Source organism: Motacilla alba, chromosome 3 (assembly GCF_015832195.1).
Source record: "Motacilla alba alba isolate MOTALB_02 chromosome 3, Motacilla_alba_V1.0_pri, whole genome shotgun sequence".
NCBI classification, from domain to species: Eukaryota; Metazoa; Chordata; class Aves; order Passeriformes; family Motacillidae; genus Motacilla; species Motacilla alba.
In genome coordinates, this window is record NC_052018.1 from 75989529 (window position 1) to 76011290 (window position 21762).

The 21762-nt window shown below is 35.9% G+C and overlaps 1 protein-coding gene across 13 annotated transcripts in view; it reads right to left on the bottom strand.

The window, feature by feature from the left end:
* QKI (QKI, KH domain containing RNA binding) overlaps positions 1-21762 on the bottom strand; it is a 153858-nt gene that overhangs the window by 70732 nt on the left and 61364 nt on the right. For all 13 annotated transcript variants that reach the window (XR_005256171.1, XR_005256170.1, XM_038130609.1 and 10 more), the window contains exon 3: positions 20660-20776. Coding sequence is in view for 11 of the 13 variants with exons in the window: in XM_038130609.1 (XP_037986537.1) it covers positions 20660-20776 (117 nt within the window). In the remaining 2 variants the exon portion in view is untranslated. The remainder of the gene's footprint in view (positions 1-20659; positions 20777-21762) is intronic.

Sequence of the window (21762 nt, forward strand, 5' to 3'; positions counted from 1 at the left end):
GGTAGGCATTTCTTTTCTCCCCATAAATAAGGTCACACAAAAAAACTGTTTTAAAGCTATGAGGAAAAAAAAATCACAAAATTACAGATTTTTTTCCCCTCCTTTCTGCTGAACAAGATTTTCATCAGAAAGTGCTTACTTTTCTGGGTGAAATATACGGTGACAAAGCAAGCTAGAAGTTAAAGTGAAAATAATTTAATACAGACACACATGTATCTCATATCATGGAATGTGAAGGTGAAGTTTAACTTTGCAGGTTGAGTCTATTTAACAACCAGCTGTCACTGAAAATAGCAGCCCTGAGTCTGCCTACTTCCACTGAGCTGCCCCTGCTGCTCAGACAATTGTGCAGGGGCCAATTTAGGAAACTCACAAACTCAATTGACTCCCGAGGATGCACATGAAGCAGTGGGAACAGATGTCCTAAGGCCTTTAATAGGAACTGACCATCAGATCAATCCAAACATAGTGCCATACCACTCACAGAAAACCTTCAATAATTTGCAACAGGGAGAAGATTTTGTCCTCTGAGGACTACTAATATGATTAGAGCTCAGGCATTACTCTGCTTAAGAGTGCATGAGCCTCATCAATCCTGCATAATTTGATGCAAATTCAAATAAAGACACTTTGAAATAAATTCTAATTTAAGGATACCTGTGGTTACTTCGATATCCACTAGATCACCTTCTTAAGGAAAAGTGTATTTCTACAGTGTAGAATCACTTTTAAGATTACCAAACATATGAATGACATAAACATATTTTTTAAATTATGGTTTTAGTACCCTTTTTACTATGCCACACATAGTACATATACTATTTATCTTGATACCTCTTCTGCCTATGCAATTGCTTCATACGAAGTATTAAATCCCATTTAAATGTTATGGAACAAAAGCAGCTGACTGACTTCGGGGGAAAAAAAATCTAAGTAATCAAGTCAAATCAAGTAAAAATCGAAGTATCTCAGCTATCAGTTTCAATGCTATTCTCCACAGGAATTTGAAATAAATTAATCTTCTGCCGTATTTTACAAACAATGCTTAAACTGTATACAAAAACTTCTTGCTGCAAAACCATATGGTCTCACAGGGAAAGACACCTTCACAAAAAAGTGCTTGCCTAAGTCAGAAAAATCATCAAAGTTGTTGATACGATTTTTCCCTCTGCTAGTGAAACACATTTTAATTATTCAACAAGCTACTCTAATACTCAACAACAGTAAAACTGCAAATCCAATGCAAGTCATGCTCAGCCAAGCATACACTGTATAACCTCCACATCCACTCTGTTCTGCCCCCAATCCTTACCCTGCAGGCAGAAGTAATATGATTCATTCCACTTTTGTAGGATGTCACATTATTGTGATGGGGACAAAAAGGTGGAAACCATCTGCACTAAAACCTTTATTGACTGACCTAGTACATAGCATACAACTATTTAGCACACCAACACTCAAGCTTCACAAGGCAAGGAAGGCGTGCATTGCAGTTGCAGTGTATGCAAAACAAAAAGTAGGCACAGCTCATCATCTATAAAAAAGTTGAAGGAGACAAACAGCATGAAATACACAGACAAATCAATGGATGAAGAAAGAACATCAAAAAAAGATGAGGTGTCTCAAAGCAAGACAGGATGTTTTTATTTGGGCACTTAAATACATTTAATCTCTTTTAATATATTGTTTTAACATGATACAACACGCAGGATAACATGTTGGTACAGTACATAAGAGGTTGCTCAACTGTACAAAGTGAGAACAATAAAGAGCTGGAGTTTTAAAACATGGCTCCATTTTAAGCAGGAGATGTTCATTCATTATTCTGAAGATACCAACAAATAACCTCCGAAATCTGATGATGCAATAGTATACAAAAATGCCACATATACTCAAATCACAAGCATGCAACAGTTTTTCAAATATACCCATATAAGAAAGGCACTAAGAAAATAAAGAATTACACCAAAAAAGAAAGTTTGCACTGCATATGTTCACTGAGAGTCCAAAGAGCAGCTAAATTACCTCTGAAAAAGCACATAACACCAAAAACTCCAGGTACAGAAATCATTAGTACACAGCTCCACAGTGAGCTTTTCACTTTCTCCATTTCAAATGTTTCTCTTACATAGGGGAACAAGCTTGAGGTTTTTTTGGTGGTGTATTACCAATCACACACAGTCCCAGGACACTGAATTCCATGCACTATGCAGGTTCTGCACGTCCTAACGTTCAACCCCATCCTCCAAGTAATTATGTGGCTCTTAACACTATTAACAACTGTAAATGCTGGTATGAAGAGCAGAGTGAACAGACATCTAGTTTGATACATATGAAAAATCTCAGTTACAGAAAGCAAGAAACTGTTTATCATCTTAGAAAATGCACTTAAAAAAATCACAGATAAATAAGCATAAGGAAAACAACCCTTTTGCAACTATTGTCACAATTTTGTGGAGACTTAACACCTTGTTCTCAGTTTCCTCCTGATCCCTCAGGCCTAATTTTGTTCATCTTATACTTGCTGCATTTCCTGTTGGCTGTGTTGCCTCACTTCCTTTTTAATATCTGCCTTGCAGAGTTTCTAATTGGTCGCACAGGTGAGCATACTTCTTTTTTTGAAACAAGCAAAAAAACCTCCGAAAACCCTGCCTGTCTAAAGGAAGTGTAGTTTTTGAGTTTTTCTAATTTAAGGCCAGTAACAAGACACACAACAAAAGAGCACTACTGTAATCATTAAAACTTGTTGCTGAATACTGCTCAGGATTAATGACGACTGGCTATTACAGACATGTCACACAGAATGACCAAAGTAAGAGTATTTAATGTATCAAGGAAAAAAAAAAAAAAGTAATTCTACATGATTAAGATTTTAGTCCTCTGAGATTAGATGTAAACAAACCATACTGGAATACCAAAATTGTAGCTTGATCTTTACTAACAAGCTATTTTCATTTTAGCATATAGGAATGTATGAAGTCCATGATGCACAAAACCAGATACAGGGGAAAAAAACCCCAAACACATAAAATGCAACTTGATTACAGAATTGTTATCTACTTCAGCAGCGCAGACACACAGACACACAAACACACTGTATGTATATGTACAGGTATAACAAAAGTTTTTGTGATCTCTGGAAGATTTTGATAAATTAGATGGTACATTATACTACACTGAAATTTTATTCTATACATTTTACTCATTATGCTTCTTTTTACACTTAAGCTTATCTCCTAGTAATTTTTTCCCAGTTTCAGAGACTTCGACCAGAAGGAATAGTCAGGATGATTTAATCTGGCCTTCAATATATCATAGGCCATTACTTTTCAATAGAAAAAGAACTGCTCTGACAGTAATCATTAAAAATTGGTTTAGAGTGTATCCAAGGTCATCATAACTTGACTCCACTAATACAGGGAATTAAAGTTTGTTTCTAGATGGATTCTTCACATTTTCTCTAAGAGAAATCTCTATTACTCAAAATCTGATTTAAAGAAAATTCTTAGCTTTGAGGCACAGATATACCCAGGGCTAACTGGTAAATTCTCCTTACTTTCTTTCACAGTAAATTTTAAAATTTTACACCTCAACCTCATGCTCAACTGCCCAAATGGCTAAAAAAATGGACAGAAGGGATAAAGAACATCAATATTATTGCTGAGTACTCTAAAAAAATTTAGGTAGTTGTGCTCAGTGACCTCACTAGAGAGAATACTTCAAATACCAGATGCACAAAGTACATTGTTATGCAGCCAAAACCTGCAAGTACAAATGTAAGACATACTCTATAGGTCCCAACCATAAATAAAATATCGTTCACATTTTCAGTTTTTTAGTTGTTGATCCTACACAGGCAGGATCTGAGCCTGCAGGAAATTATGATTCATTGTGCATCTCTGCAATAAAAACCAAGTTTTACGACATGCTTTCAGCAGGACTGTTTTCATCAGAAAGAAAAAAGCATGTTTAGCAGGTTTATATATATTTCAAATGACAAGTACCATCAACTCAGATTATAGGGGGAGATAGAGGGTCTGAATTTTCCTCAGTGGTACATAAACCCTGTCAACAGAATGCTTAACAGTGTTCTTCTGGATGACTATTTGGAGAGCTGCAAGCTCTCAGCTTCTAGATTTTTCATGTCCTAAAGCTTAGTGGTAGAAAAGTTAAACTTTTTTTTTTCAGAGTTACCAAGAAAGTGAACTTTTCGTATTTGACCAAGTACAACTTAACACAATCATTTTCGTCCAACTTTTTAATGTAACTTGTGAAAAACTGTCCATGGGGTGAGTGCAGAAATTTACCATATTTGTGCACTGTAGCTGGCATTTCTCAAATGGGAAAAACCCCACAAAATCTTAGACTGGAAAAGACAATTCCCATTCAGTCTTAGACTTAGGAATTTCACTCTGGAGCACAATCAGACCCAGCAATTCCTGCCAAAAGGAACTGCAAGTCCTACAAGAATAGTAAAGAACATACAGGGAAAGCATACTCGTCAAAAATGGTCCAGGAAAGGCGATTGTCAAGTTCCATTCTTTTCCACATCTTAACACAGCATATAATTTCAACCAGAAATTTTCCTCTCTTCAAGAAGATCTGCATGTAGAGATTATGTGAAAATACAGCAAAATAGTATCTATTCAAAATTGGATATTACAACATTATTTTAAAATTTTGTATTTTGTATTCATGGAAATGAATTTCTCTCACAGTGAATACAAGAAAGAGTTCCTCAAAATTCTAACTGAACTACATAACAAAGAAAATACTCAAAAAATGCTAACAAATTGTTTTCAAGTGAGCAAAGTCAATGAAAAGTAATCAAAACAACTTAAGCAGAAAAATGTGACAGCCTTGTTGCATTTTCTTTACAGGGAACAAAAAGTACAGTATGTCCATTTAAGACTATTCGTTCTGGAAGAACAAGAGTCTTCAACTTTATTTGAGGCTGGGAATTTATACTGAATGCATGATAGTCTGAGGAAACCTTAACAGAGTGGCTGTGAGATTACAAAAACTGTCTGTGGCTAGACAGTATGGGCTGCAGTGCTCACCTGCAAAGTGAAATGACCATTCAATGTTTGAGCAGAGGAAGCCCTCTAATCACTGCAGAACCTAATCCTAAATGGATGAACTAACACAGTTACACCAACAGTCTCTGCTGCAGAACTGCTGCGCCATGAAGTATGTCTGCTAATCGGAATGCATGTCAAACTCACATTCCATGGAGTTTTCTTACAGTGCAGAAAAAAGAAAACCGGAAAAAACTGTTAAAGAATCAGACAGAGATAACTGCACTTCAAAATGCCAGATCATAAAACATCTTATCAAGTTCTGATTTAATGCTTATCACTGTTTACTTGGCATGAAAGGGCAATTGTCGGTAGGAACTAATCTACATTTATTGACTTTATGAATTACCAACAGAAAACGTAGCCAATAATCATGTAGCAACTTATTATTAAATACAGTAATTTAATGAAATTTATCAGTTACTATGCCCAAAAGAACATTTACTTTAAAAGAAGCGCAGACTACTTAAAAAACATGCCAGTTATGATCTAAGTGGGTTTTCTAGTGTTCTTTCTGTAAACCATGATCAATTCACACAATTATAACTTTTTTTTTTCTAAGCCTGATTTTTCACAGCACTTTGCCTGCATCCTGTGATATTACAATGTTCCAGTACAAAGTAAAATCTAGCTTTCTGCTCTTTAACAATGACACTGTTTTGGTTTTCAACAAAACAAGAAAATCTTTCAAGTCCACACCTAACAAATTCTTTTAGGAAACTCTTTTATCTGTAATGATTTTTTTGTTTGTTTGTGTATGGTTATCTCTAAGACCAGTCATTACTGAGAACCATTCAGTGCACGCAATATGCCTTCTGGGCGAACTTTATTAATTGTGCCTAATTACTGCAGGCAACCACTCTTACTCTGCATGTGACCTCTATTCACCTAATAGTTGAAGCTCTGAAGTTCTACTTGAATTACCATGCACTGCCATATCCACTGAGCTCCTCCAAAGAATTTCGTGTACAGGCTTTAAAGCTGCTACAGTAATTACTCCTTTTCACTTACTGTTTCACATTTTTGGCCAAATTAGTCTAGCATCAAACATTCAGCTTTCACTCCACAATAAAGCTGTTCAAGCTTGCTGAACACAGACTTTCCAAATTTCATAAGGAAAGCAATCAACCCATTCCTTAATTTCTTTGGATAAATGAAATAAAAAACATTCAAGTGTTACTATAACAATTTTATACCCTTTCTTACTGCCTACTGATATAGTTTTTATATTTTCACTGTTAGAATATTCTTCAGCATAGGTATCTGAAATAAACTAAGACTACCAAATCTTCTATGTCAACTTCTTTGCTTTACTCCTCCTTGTTATTTCTGTTCATATATGCAAAAACCAGCTGCCACTTAGAGAAGCCCATCTCAGACTGCATTAGGAAACATGCTCCACATACTTGGAATAGAAAAACTCAGTCAAAAATTAGAATTATAAAAAAAAAATAAATCGGCCGTGTAAGATATGTAAGATATAAGCCACGTCATGATACAACAGATTTTCAAAAACCACTGAAATAATGACTAATGGGAACAGATGCTTCACACAGAGGAATGAGAAGGAGTAAGATAGAGCAAGCATCTTTCAAATTTGCAACTCTAACCCTGCAATTGAGGTTTCTTTTTTCCGCTTCTACTACAGCCACTGTTGTTAAACAGCAGGACTCAAGAGTCACAAAGATTTAAATAATAAATAAAATAACCAAAGCTCACCATACACTACTACACCAAAAAGGACAAAACTCGTTTTTCTTTACTGTCACTAGGTTCATGAAAAACCAAAGCCGTCTCCAAACAGATGAAAATATCCTGTTAATTTTCTTCACCTCACGTCTTCTCCACCAGATAAACGAGGGCATTATCACTGTTTAATACAAGTTTTAATTGAGTACTGTCACTGGTGGGAAGAAAAGTGTGGAACCACTACTTTCCATATCAAACAAAGCAGGTAATTAACAGCCACTCTGGCACAATCCCTTATCACCAAAACACACAACACTGTTAAGTTCTCTCAATGCGAATGCTTTGCTTCAACAAAGGAAAGCTGATGTTTCAGGGTCACATTCACTCCTTTAATACACAGGCATAAATTTACTGCTCAGTCAGACACCTATAATTAAACACAAGAAGAATATAATTCTAATATTCAGACAGGCTTGCATATGAGTGGGATATCTCCCCCTTTAAAGATGATTGCCTTTCATTTTTTAGTTTCAAGCAGCTACAGTTCACTTAGTTTTGATTACATAGTAATTAGATATGCAAATACAAGAGATCCAAAAAAATGCTTTTTCAAATGTCAGATTGTAAGCAATCAAGCTTATTCTTTTCTCCTGTACACACAAGCTATTCATTAAATAGCTATTGTCTTAAAAAACATTCCAACAGATTGCATTTATCAGTGTTTTAGAAGCAATGGGAGTGCACATTACTCAGAACACCACTCATCAGGGAACGAAATCGATCTTACAATTACTTTAATATATTCATGGTAGTGGTTAACTAAGTTTAAACTATGTATCATCCTCTTTGGGCATTTTCCCCACCATTGTTGCTATCAATATCAAAACTTACTGCATCATCAAATTAACCAAAACTCGTTTATTTATATATTTAATGACAAACTCGTTAGTAGTAAATGTCATAGCTAAAATCACTGAATTGTGAATATCAATATTTTTTCATCCTATATAGAAAATCAATTCTGAATTATTATCAAATTTGTCACTGTATCTTACAAATACGCTCATATAGAGGAAGTCACTATGAAATGATGTGGTTAGTATAGTTTTGGCAGGAACAGCCATTCTGACACCTGTCCTTTTTCTTTTTCTCCCCTGAAGGCCCACAGATACTTTCTATTACAAATATAGACTTAGGATCTCCCATGCATCTAGACCTCATAGGTTCTTGAGCCTTTGTGACATATTTCACTAGGAAGCAGTCCACAGCTTGAGATCCACTGATTGCTAGTTAAAATGGTGGGAAAGGATGTTTGGTAGCAGCTCTGAAGAGACGAGATAAAAGCAGCTACTGCAAAACCAGATGGACTGGTCTACAAAATAGTCTTACCCACAGCTATGGACAACCACCAACAGTTTGAAAACTTGTTCTTGCAAAACTCTAAAACAAAATAATAAAATGGGATGGGGCAGAGGTTGGTCGGTTGTTTCTCTAAAGGACCACAAAATCCCCTCCAATCTAACAGGAGAGGGGAAGAAAGATCCCTAAAAGCCAGCCCATGCGTTCAGTGACTCAGCTGTGCAGAAATGTACACTAACAGGGGAAGCTGAAGCAGTTCTTTCCTCAGGCTGAGCTTTCAAGCTAGGTAACTGAAGTAAATAAAATGTTTTCCTAGCTGATTCCACAATCACCAACCATCCTTTAAGATGTCTCTCACAGGAGCACAGATCCTTTTTCAAGGCCAGGAAAGCAGCAAAAATTACAAGACAGGCCTGATTCAGAGGTCTGTTCAAAAACCTGAAAAAAATCAGTTTAGCTCTGCAGCCCAGCTGTAGGCCGCAAAACGTTCTGCAAAGTCAGATCCAAGAAAAAGCTGGAAAGGCTTTTTACAAGAACTGACATTTATGAGCTAACAGATGAATATGTACGTGACAAATTATCAGACATTTTGAGGGTCTTCAAATTTTTCAAATTTCCTTTTTTTTTTTTTTTCCCTCCCCTAAATAGTCAACGTGATTTTCCCTTTCCCTCCCCTTGCAATACAGGAGCCTTATTTAACCCTCCAGTAAGGTAAAACTCATTGCCTGTCAGCTTGCTGTTGTTGCCCATGCAATGCTAATATTCCTTCTGCTGCTTCTTCCCTAAGGGTCACTGTAAACAACTGTTTGAGCAGCAAACATAACCTGTGTATTTGAACTCCTACCCACTACAGCCTAACATAAAAAATTATACAGCTGACAGGGGAACCTGAATAATTCCCTCCCAGTCTCCTGCAAACAATCCTTCATCTATTACATGGTCCTCCAAGAAGACACTGGGAAAGTCTTGCATGTACTACTGTGAAATACCAGGATCCAAAAAGCATGCTCAAAATGCCACATTTCTTGCCAATTTCTGCTTCTGGCAAGATTGGTGATACAGCATCGTCCAATCAAATCTATGACACTTAATATTCTGACTTGCAGAATCAGCCAGTTGCAAGAGAGTTTAACAGGAACACAAGTAAGTCGCCAGGTATGACTTAATTAAAATCATTACACCTTATTCTACCTCGTAGATTCTTTTACTATAAGTCATGAACCATATATTTGACTGCAAGTAAGAGGTCTGAAGCCTGCAATAACCAAATCAGCCTTCCTTAAAAGAGCTGAAACACATAATCAATAGTAAATGTGTTTTCCTCTTCAAAATGTTTCTGCAGGAGTATATCTGATTTTTCTTAGAAATGGAAAACTGTGGGTTGTTTTTTTTTAAGGAGGGTTAATTTTACTACCAAATGAACCAGTCCAAAAAGGTACATTTCAAGCTAAATTGAACTTATCATTTAAAAGGCTGGATACTGAAAAATTCCACTAGTCAGGCTGCAAAAACCAATTTTGGTATTTGCAGAACCCTTGTGTCCTCACTGCATACTAATTTCCAGAGTAGCTTCAGTATTTCAAACCATGTAACTTTAAAATTTATCACTTATTTCGATTTGTAATACAGCTTATCTTAAGACCTTTTCTGATTCATGCTGTTGTGAGTCAATGTGAGCTAACAGATTTAAGTTCTAGGTCTTTTTGTCAGTCAAAATTTAAGTGAACATTCAATTCCAGCACTGTCAGCTTGAAACATGGGAGTATCTTACAGCCACCTCAAAGACTGCTTGGTCATTTATGGATCACTACTAGATGGAAAATGACTACAATACACCTTATCAGCACAGAAGAACCTCTATCTCTCTCTATAAAATTTAATATTAAATCTAAAATTTGTCAACTACTAGCTTTTAGTTCTTGAAGGTATGTATCAGCAATTTCACTAGTTCAGCAAGCCAGTTAAAATATCTGCCAAGACACCCAACAGCTTAAAAATTAAATTCCCTTGAATACATATGGTTGTAAATATGGGAACATTTGAAATCAGTAGCTCAGAATCTTCAGCAGCTCTGAAATAATTCTGTCAGTGGATCAATTAAAACAGTCAGGTACTTCAGGTGCATTCAGTCAGCTAAACATGGTTTTCAATTCTTTATCACTCTGACTGCCACAGAAGCATTAACTGTTTCTGTGTGGCTCAGGACTGAACAGTCCAGACATACATTTATAAAGATACTCCAAAGAGCCCACAAGCCGTGGCAGAGATGTAATAGGTCCCATCTTTCAGAAAACTATTTCTTTCTTATTCAAGGGAAACATACAACTGATAAAGTTCACAGCAACTTTACCACAGAATAGACCCAGTGCTGCCACAGCTTCACTATCACAGTGTTAAAAAAAAATCTAACAAAGAAATCACCACAACACCAGTATCAAATCAATATAGAAGAAAATAATTTCAAAAAAAACCCTCCAGATAGTTAAATAACCCCATACCAGAACATCCAACTCCATGAAACACTGCCCTCACTGGAAACAATCATATCAACCTTGTGCCACAGCACCTGATCACAGAACACTACAGGAAGATTAGGAAGAAAGTAATACCTAAATCAGATTTACCAGACATGAAAAAAAATAGTATAATAATTTACATAAGTATTTACATCCAAACATTTAAGTTATATGCACTCACTGCCCACATGCCAGATAAAAGCAATCAATTAACAGGCTGTTCTTTGCTCTTGAAGTAAAATCCCTTCCATTTGTGCATGCAAAAATACCACTAGCACATTTCTAAAATGATGCATAAAAGAAAGGGCAGTTTGGCTCATAATTACATTGCCTATTTCTAGCTGTGTCAGGAATCAAAAAGGTTTCAGGAATTCTAGCTGAGATACTAATTAACCTTTTTATTTCTACTCAATCCTCATGTCACACCTACAATTTACCTACATAAACTTCTAGCCAAGTGTGAGAGCAACTTTGCTATCTACACTCCACAGCTCTTCAAAAACTACTGCATTCAGAGTTCATATTCCAGTAACTTCAAGGCAAGCACACTGGTGAATTTGCATTATCACTCTGACTCTCAGGAACTAATTTTCTTCGTATATTTTCACTGTTGGATTTTTTTCTTCCCATTCAGTCTTATGCATGCTAAACAATTTTAACTGTTTGTTAGTTAGCAGCATGAGAAGTGTGTCATTATTTCCTTTTGCCTTGTGTAATCTTCCTTGCCTGCATTACTCAGATTCCCCACTTACAACTCTGTTTTTAAACACCAGTGTTTTTATCATTTGCTACCATGATGCAATACAAAGTGTTGCTACCATGATGTAAAGTGTTGCTAGAAACCAAAACTCATTTTAGTGCACTCTCATGTCATCTGATTGTATTTTCAGAGAGTAAATGAAGCACCATGGAAATTAACCTTCCTTTTATCACAATAATTTATAAAGCACATAACCAGTGAGAAGGAGGTACTCAAGGACCAAGGTGGAAAAAGATAGCTAGAGAAGATTTCTAGAGAGAACTAAGACGAACCTTATGTCAAATCAAGGAAAATTAATATAATTTATGAAACAAGGGAGAAATTCATAAAAGAGGGAGGGAAAAAAACCCAAAAAGTTGACCTAGGTTCAAAGTAGCAGAAACATCAGGAAGAGGAAGGAAGGAAGGAAAGAAGAGAGGAAAATGAGAGAGACTCAGCCAGGGAAGTGGTCACAGCATCAAACCTGAAGAGTTCAACGAGAGTTTGGACAATATTCCTTGGGCATGTGGTGTGAGTGTTGGGGTGTGCAGGGCCAGGGGTTGATCCTGAAAGGTCCCTTCCAACTCAGTATAGCCCATGATTCTATGTAAGACTCCATAAGAAAAAAAATTTCCTACAGCTTTGGCTGTGAAAATTTAACTGCTCCATAAATTATTTTGGGTTACTTTCCACAGTACTATACATATGTTCACTTCCCACAAACTTTAGTTCTTCACACATCAAAACATCATGGTGTTTCCCAGCAACTGTGTCAAGTTCTTATCATTTTTATACTGACTAGACATCTCCTCCCTGTACTGATTCCATCCATTCTTATCAAACTTTGGACATAATTCTGTAACACCCTCTTATGAAACCAACCAATAATTTGAGATTCCCATTTTTTTTCCCGACAGCCAGAATTTTCCTGTTACTTCAGCTGCCAGTTAAGCCATTCTGTCAGGCCTATGAAAGCTACTGCCTGAATGCAGTCCCTGTTCTGCAGATCTTTCAACACCCAAAACCCGCCTAATGTTTTCTTCATTTCAAGCTGTTAAGGTTAGGACAAGATTTTGTCTGTCATGTATTATGAGTCAAATTACATTCAAGAATCACTAACATGAACAAATGCATCAAGAAAGCATAAATGCTGTGTGTTGTGTTTGTTCCATGGCAAGATTGTGGCACTTAAAAATCAGATAATTTACACAGAATATCAGATTCTACTAAGTAAACAGTCTCCAAGCATTGCTTGGAGTGTTCTACTACTATAAGAGTAACAAGTTCTCTATAACAGAAAAACAGACTTGTGTACTTGGCCTTAGCAAACATTCAAATAAGCTTTCATCCTTTCATGAATATGCTTAACACACACTTTAAACAGAACTGGTTTGAGTTGTAAGCAAATTTTTAAAGACATATTCAGTGTGCATGCACTTCAGTGAGTCTTGCATTTATCAAAACATTCCCCATTTACTACCCAAAAAGATGTCAAAAAAGGTAAAAATTATAAAACAGAAACTGCTAATCACTCTCAGGAAAGGTTAACAAAAAATGTCCAACCACCTGTCAATAAATGCCTCCCTCTACCTTAGAAGTGTAAAGACTAACAATAAAATATTATTTACTGTAGCTGGATAAACTCTAAAGTGAGGATACTGTCACATCCTTATTAACAGCTACACAGCTACCTGAATTTCATTCATAGGCTTAATGTACAGTACTGTAGGCCATACACAGCAGAAGTGTAGCCCATGATTAACAATACCCATTTCAATCCAAGCCTAGGCATGACAAAGGCTAATACTAAACCAGAAAACCTAAGGAACGTCACAATCCACAAATAAGTTTAAATGGCAAACTGATCACTCATTTTAGGAATTACACATGGTGACTGCTACCATACAGTTGGCAAGGAATCCAGTACCTTGCAGCAATGAAACAGATTACTTGTCTCTATCTGGAAAACAATAAAATAAGTCAAAGTCAAATATCTCTATCATCTAAATATTCAATTAGTAATTTAAATATTTGGTTCCAACAACAGTGGTTCTTATTTTGTGCTTACTCTTTTACTCCATGCTAAAGAGCTGTCCTATCAGTCCCAATCTAATTGCTAAATAAGACCCTGAGGAGCCATATCCACTATGGTAAACAACCACCTGCCTGTACTCTGCCTGCCAGAAGCCACCTAAAAATGAGGAGAACAAAAAACTGCCAGAAAGTGACAGCTACTCAGGAATCACACAGGCATGCTGCTTTCCCTCTGAAATAACAAGCTCTAACTCCATTCCCACACTAAAGTAGACTCAATCTTCATGCAGACACAAGAAAATTCCCACAAGCCTCAAACGAAGTATGGCCTTTCCTACAGAGAATTGCAAGCACAGTTGAATAATACTGAATAAACACACTGAAAATGCAATCCTGAATACAAATTATTTCTGGTAAGCAAGATTATCACGGTATTAATTCTTTAAAAAGTTAGAAATGTTACCATGAAAAAAATTTCAGGTTACAGTAGATTTTCATAATTTCAACCTTGCTTCACTACTTTGCTAGACAAAGTAAAAGATATTTGCAAACAATTTGGTCAGCATCTCAAAACAATTCTGTGGGCAGTGTCTCCCAAGCCTTTCAAAACTTCCATTCAAATGCCAGATACAAACCACTGTGAGCTGAAACCTGGTCAACCTTTCAGAACACAATTAACACTCTCTATGCTTCCCACCTCACAAAAGCTTAGGAGTAATTCTGCAGAAAGAGAACTTCTGCCATGCTACAAGATGAGTCAATTCCTGTTCAACAGACATAGCATTTTAATTTATAAACCAGACTTGTTTATACACAGATGTTCAGGCAATGATTCAGGATTCCCTTGATATACTTTTTTCCACTACACTTCGTGCTACTTTTCTCTAATTTCAAAATATATCTAGATTCTCTCACTGCTTGCTCATAAGGGCTTTTCCTCACAGGGAACAGACAGAAAAACAAATATAAGGAAAGCATAATACAAGCTGATTTCAACTAGCAGGGCTTTGATTACACTTCTACAGTTCACAGTTTCCAGTGTACTTAATGGCATTAAAAAGAAGCATTTTGTTAAAGTCAGTTATTTCCATATTTAATTAGCTCAATAACCAATTTAACTGCTCTCAGAACAAAATGACATATAATGAATTTTTGATAGCAATGTTAATCATAGCCAAAGGCTTCAGCTACTTTTTGCATTAAACAGGAAAAGCCATGTCTTAGCAGTGTTAAAATCTGCTCAAAGCTGCAACTTGGTATTGAGCTCATGTAGAAATATATCCACTATACACTGCATATAGTCAGTATGTAGCCAATAAAGGGCAGAAGTATGTATGAAATAAACCATTTAAAAGATGCATTGCATCAGATATGTATCAGTAATTTTTTCTGAAAGACTAATATTGCCTTGTAATAATTTTTAAGGTCCTCAGGCACCTAATTTTTTTCCCCTTCAAAATAAAACCATTCTGCTCTTGAAAGTAAGAGCATTCCCCTGGCTGCTATGAAAATACTCTTGAAATAAATTACTTCAAATAAGAAGCATTTGTCAAATCTTATATAAAACTTCAGGAAAATGTTCTCTTGTAAAATTTGCATTCCCATATATAACTATGCTAGTTGTGCTTGCATTCTTCACTACTGTCATTGTGAACTGAACATTTTTTACTTAAAGAAAAGATGTATGAGGGTAAGATTCCAAAGATAATACTCTAGAAACTCTGAAGTACAAAACCCCCAGGAACTGGCTTAAAAGGAGTCTGTTGTCAGTGAGAAATAACATCTATTACCTTCACCACTGTCTAGTAAAAACTCTATTTAAAAGAATTATAAATTCACTAATCTTTAGCATTTAATTATATCATTAAATCACTAATTTGGTAAAAGGACTTATTTTTCTGTGATTTTTTTTGTCTATGCTATTAGCTAAAAGTGTAAACTCTTGAAAGGGTCACTGGCTCAAATATTACCAGGGATATAACTCGAGAGACCTCTGTTTTGTCTGTGAAAAGGGAAAAAGGCTATGCTTCAACCATTCTTTAATAAAAATAGTAATAATAAAATCCAGCTTTACAATTCCCCCTGTATTTAAAATAGCTACTTACAAATGAAATTAAGGTTTTGAAATTGGAACAGAAAAGCCCATTTCCTGAGGTACCAACTACTGAAAAAAAAATTAGCTTACAAGCAACCAAAAATATTTTCAGCACATCTTATCTTTCACAATGAACCTCTAGGAGGGCAAAGCATTATCAACCCCTAAGTATATTCTTGAACATCTTTATTAAAACAGCAGTTGTGATACAGTGAATATATACATTAACACTTTTTTGTTTAGAGTTGGTTTAAATATAAAAGGCCAGTTTTTGTAGTAGCCAAAAATTAAGCATGAAAAAAGTCTACCAAACCTGATCAGTTTGAGACATCAAACTTAATCAAGACAATCATGCTTATGAAAAAGTGTGTTCAGAGGAAATGTCACTGTAGAAGACCTTGAAGTCTATGAAGTCGTGAAGTTCTCAAGGTACTATCTTAAACACTTCATTCTGAATGCCTCAGTCATTTTTTATTCCAAGTTTATAACTGAAAGCAGTAGATTCAGCACACATGCTGTATAACCCATGTCTCAATCTCAGCTGAGGAGGCTGCTCAAACAATGGCTTTTAATGGATGACTATGGAAGCCCTTGGCAATTCAGATGAATATAACAGTCCAACACTTGCAGCTTTGATTTGCAATAGGAATTAACAAAGCAGAACCCAGCACCTCAAGCATGCTGAGCTGTTGCTCCACAGTGTCTCAGTCACTTTCCAGTAACTAGAGGTCAATTTTAGTAAACAGCAACCCTTAGGATGGACGTTGACATGGGATTCTGATAGTTATAGTTTTAAATGTAAAAGTAAGAATCTGACCTACTTCCAGAAACTTTACCAGCATTGTCAAAAAGGGATATTTTTTTAAATAAAAGGACAATCATTCCAGTCACGTATTATGAATATGAAACTGCTTTCACTTCCACATCATTACTGTCCCCAGTCATTTAAAGTATTTTTCCCCTAATATTCCTGAAGATATTGAAAAAGAGTCAAAACTCCACCTTTGCAACTAGCTACAAGATTTTTTCAAACTGCATTCCAAAGCAACATTTGCCAACACATACACATGCGATTATCAAACAGCACTGGCATGCTTTCATGTAGAGGCACGTGTTAGAAGCAACAGGGCCCTAGCCAAGAAATTTACTCCTGGAATACAAGAACAATGATGGCTGGTCAATATTCCATTTTGAAACACAGAACAATTTCACTTCTTTGCATATGTTAAACATCTTCTGTTTCAACATGTCTGTCAGCACCAGAACTTTATGATTTGTTCACACATAGTACTTTACACAGAATATAAAAGCTAAGCATCTTATAATTAAGGTGGCAATAACAGGGATTGCTCAACAAGACAGAACAATCCGATGTCACTAACATCACTTTATTAGCTAAACAGAATGTTTAAGCCTTTCCATTGGAAAACAACGTTTATCAGATGATATTTCAAAGCCCAAAAAGGTAAAAAAATATTACAAATATGTAATACTATACAGCATGTAAATTTAATAAAATATCCTGATCACAAAACAGATACATTTTCCCCCTCTGGTATTTTCCTCAAACTTTGTGCAGGTACCAAGGACAGGTTTTTTCTAATTCCTTTTTAGCCATACTATAAAAACAGAAAAATTGAGAGTTTAAAGAAATGGAATTATCTATTTACTACAATAACTCTGCACAAGTCAAAGGTCAAGACTGGTACTAACTGAGAGTAAGTCTTTCATGAAACATTATGCTTCTGTTTGCAAGGTGAGCAGGATTATAGGAACAAGTAAGCTGGAACAAGTAGGTCAGAAACCATAAATCAGTTCAAATCATATAATACAGAGTGAAGTGCAACAGACTTAAAGCTGCTACAGAGGATGAAGGCACAGAGTTTTTCAGATTTAGAACTGCATAGCTGCTTCCCCTTCTATCGGAAACTAGCAATTCCAAGAAAATATTCTGTATATCATAATGAGATAGCTTCCTTGTGAAGTAAAAATCAATTATGCTCTCTCATCACACACTGTTCTAGGGCAGATTCTTGTCTAAAAGTAGAAAAAAATGGAAAAAAACCCAAGAGTTGACCAAGGCTGCCACAAGACAGCAGCCTGATGCTGTTTGGCTTCATACCCCTCTCTAAAGTGAGATACTGGCAGTGTTTTAAAGAGCACAGGGCTGACTCCCTATGGGCACATCAATGCCCATTTTACAGAATTTGTGTAAGACAAGGGAGAAGCAAAAACATGTTTTGCTTATCCATCATTGGATAGTCTTCACAATACACATTCTCTAACTGGTGTGCAAGTTACTAGTTTTCTTTTCCACCTGATGAAAGGAGGAATTCAGACTGAGCAAAAAAAAAAAAAAAACCTTGGTCTTAATAAAGTTACACATTTATTAGCTTTTGATGAATGCCTGCAACCCCCTTCCTCTTTGCAATAATCTCCTTCAAGTACCCCTAGGCTCTAATCACAGAATTCTCAGTAATTAAGGTTTTGATTTTAAATTTGTTGAAAGCTGCCTAGAGAGATATTCTGATTACCAGCTGAGCCTCAAATACAAACAATTTGAGGATTTCCCCTGCTTTCTGGGGGGAATCTGTCCACAAGTTTAAAGATGTGATGCCAGTTCAAGTGTTTTGGCCACATGACAAGGATTCCTAATTCATTACTTCCTTCATAGGATCACAGAGCAAAACAAGATTCTCTGCAGAGCATATCTGGATGGTTTATTTTCCAGAATGTCAGTGTTTGTATTTTCTCTTGGATTCTGCAGCCACTAAGCAAGGCAGCAAAAGCACATGGACAGTTTATTCAAGTATTTAGTACCATGTAGGTGTTACATAAGATTGACACCACTTTAGTAATTACTCCTTCCCACAACCAATAAACTTTCCTTTACAATTAGCACTGGGGAATTGGGTTTGCAGGTATAAATTATACTCACAAACTACACCTAAAGTATTAACCTGCATCTCTTATCTCTTCCAAATTTCATAACTATTCTGTGAAAGAAAATATAAAATACTGACTTTTCCAAACAACACTGACTCTAAAAAAAGGGTTTAAAAAAAAATTTGTGTATCCTAACCTGCCATGGTTTACACTTTGATGTTCATTAGCATTTTGAAGTACAACCTGCAAATAGAGAAACCATTCGAGAAAATAAAAAAAGATGGTTATTATTAAATGCACTGCAAGACTAGGGAGTTAATTTGTAAGTATAGTTCATCAGGAAAAGAGGCAAGAGTCAGCAGCAAGAAGTGTTTTCATGCTTCAGACTGACAGATGTCACTCATTCTTTCTTTTGTCTGTGATCACCATGTCTTAAATCAGCTTCCAAATCATTATTTTTACAGACATCTTATTGGTGTGCATCATAACCGAGCATTATGAAATTCTTCCTACTTCATCAACAGTGGTGTAACACCAAAAAGTCTGCTCTGGAAAATGTAAACTAATGATCAATACAAATCACCTCAGGAAAGCAAATGAGCTGAAAATACTAAGAATGGGTGGCATGAAAATCAGTTTTCTGAAGAAAATTATTTGGCACTCAACACTGGTTTGCAACCTGTATGATACTGTTTGGAATACAAATACCAAATTATACTATAATATTATATCATTCAAATGTATTTCACACTAACTGCAGTATTATCTCATTAAATTATCAATGGGCAAGTAGTTTATGTTTAAAAATTATAGGAGAACCCAGCTTTGAAACTGTAATGCGCATTCAAGTACTGACTGGATTAATTTCTAGCTTTTCATGTGTATGAGGTTTTATCTGATCTGCCATACTTGTTCTTGTTGAAGGTAGTTTTCTTTTCTTACTAAACTTAAACAGGTGACTCATTCAGGTGGTCTCAGTTCTTCTAATCTTTTTCTTAAATACAAGACTCCAGTAACTCCCACGGCCTAATCTTCTGTGAATTGTCAAGAAGTACAATTGAAAGAAAAAGGCATGGAGAATAGGGAAAATCAGTCAAAAAATACTTCCCCAGAAATGAAACCTGCCCAAGCTGCCTAGAAAGACGACTTCCCACAGGACAGGTTTTGAAGCACAGTGGTAAGAGGACAGTACACCTAGCAGCCACCTGGGCATTGTCCTAGGAAACCCGGACATGGTGACTCTGCCTAAAGAGTGAACCTCTATCACTCTGTGATTCTCTAACTGGTATTTCACAAATTCCAAAACCTACAACAATGGTGGAGTAAGACAAAGGACAGTGACAGTGTTCCAGCAGATTATGAAAACAAGAGACATTAAATGAAATTTGAAGATAAAACATTTATAAGCTCTGGGAAGGAAACTATGTATAAGTGTGTAGATCTTAACTTTCTATTGTAATTGTTATGTACTATATATGTATCAATAAACTGTATTATGTGGCTGATCACGTAAGGAAAAGAGGGGAGCGTTTCTCCTAAAAAAGAATAAAAAGAAACTGTATTTCTGGGAACAAAGACAAAACATTCAAAACTACACTGGAGTTGTTGGTGCAACTTCAGCAGCAGTAGCCAGAGGTAGAGGGAAATAGCTAGAAAATAAACCTAGAAAAACAGTTACCATGGGAGCAGCCTGACATTCAGAAAGGCTCTATCATTCAGTTTGCCCATTCATATGGGCAGAACATGCATATTCCAGGACAAGGTAAGAACAGCCCTAATTACTTTGCAACTCCACCTGAACACAAAACAAAACACAGTGCTTTTTGGTTCACTCATACAGAAGTGACTGCCAGAAATACATTTAACTTTTTTCTTCCAATCCACACTCCATGCACAAATCATTACTTTGGTAATTCAATACAATAAAGTTATTAACAAGACCTTTGAGGTTAACAGCTCTTTCCTAGAAAAACACATTTAACTTCAATTTTTACCTTTACCTTATGAAATGTGACACAATTCAAAGTTACTTATTACTTAAGAATACTTTATAATTGCTAGTTAAGATGCCCAATTGAAGAATTACGGAGCGTGTACATTTTACTTCTTCAGGACAGTCTGTGTTATTCACTAAGTCTGTGTAAGACACTAGATAAAAAAAAGCAAAATAGTAAGAACACAACAAGAATGAGAGACATGAGCTTATCCTCCATTAGAAAACAAAATTATGCATCTGAAACTACACTGCCCTTCAAGACCTTACCTTCTTTTTGTCCCTCATTGAGCCCTTCCCTCGGACCATTATCTTGCATCCTGTTTCTGCCTCAAGCTGTTTAGCTGTTAGTCCTCTGGGCCCAAGGATTCTTCCAACAAAGTTAAACTGAAAGAAAAAAAAATAAATAATTTCTAAAAAAATCAAGTAAATAAAATTAGTTTAAAATTTAACAAGATGTATTTCTGCGTCTAAAAACATCAAGTGTTTAATGGCTTAGGACACCACACTAAATGCCTGAGGTTGAAAAATTAGGTACTGTTACGTTAGGTACTGTTTTCATACATTAAGTACCCACATGACCCCAACTTTGGGGATACAAGTCTCAGGTGGAACTAGGTCTTTTAGATGTAACAGCAGGTAGTCTACATCAGCAGCAGCTCCTAATTTCCTCCTCATTAAGGAATACAAGCTATAACAGAAACTCCCAAGCTGCTCTCCCTCACCACTCATGTGTCCAGCCATGCTCATCCATAGGCCAACAAGGTGTACAGGGGCTGGGTACTCAGTCTGGGAAGGACATAAAAAAACCCCTTTCTTTATCTACCCATGCCATGACATTTCCTTCAGAAAAAACAAATGAGGTCTCTTACATGTTTATTTTAGGCTTCATGGGCAACATTTCTTAAAAATATAGTACTGTCATACGTACATACACACACACACATATATAAAATATTTGTATATATAAAATTTTCTGTGTCTATACAGACATAAGAAAAGCACATCACTTTTTGTAAGCTGTATCATTTATTTAGTTGTACATACAAATAAAGCAAGCATTTCATGTTTAATTGGCTGACTTCAGCAGACAGCCCCCCGCCTACACTCAACTCAGTAATTCCACCATTTAGCCATAAATAACATTATTTCCTAGTTATTTTCAAGAGCTTTTTCCCTTTCATTATTTTCAACCACACATTCAGAAATAATTTATTTATGACATAAATAAAAAAAGCACTAAGTGATGGTAGCACTGAGGACAGAGCAGTATTCTGTGACAAATACAGTGCTAAGATGAAGCACCAGCTCAAATGATAGATAAACTAAGAAGTTTCAGACTGAACATTAATTTCAAAGAAGAAATTAAAAGA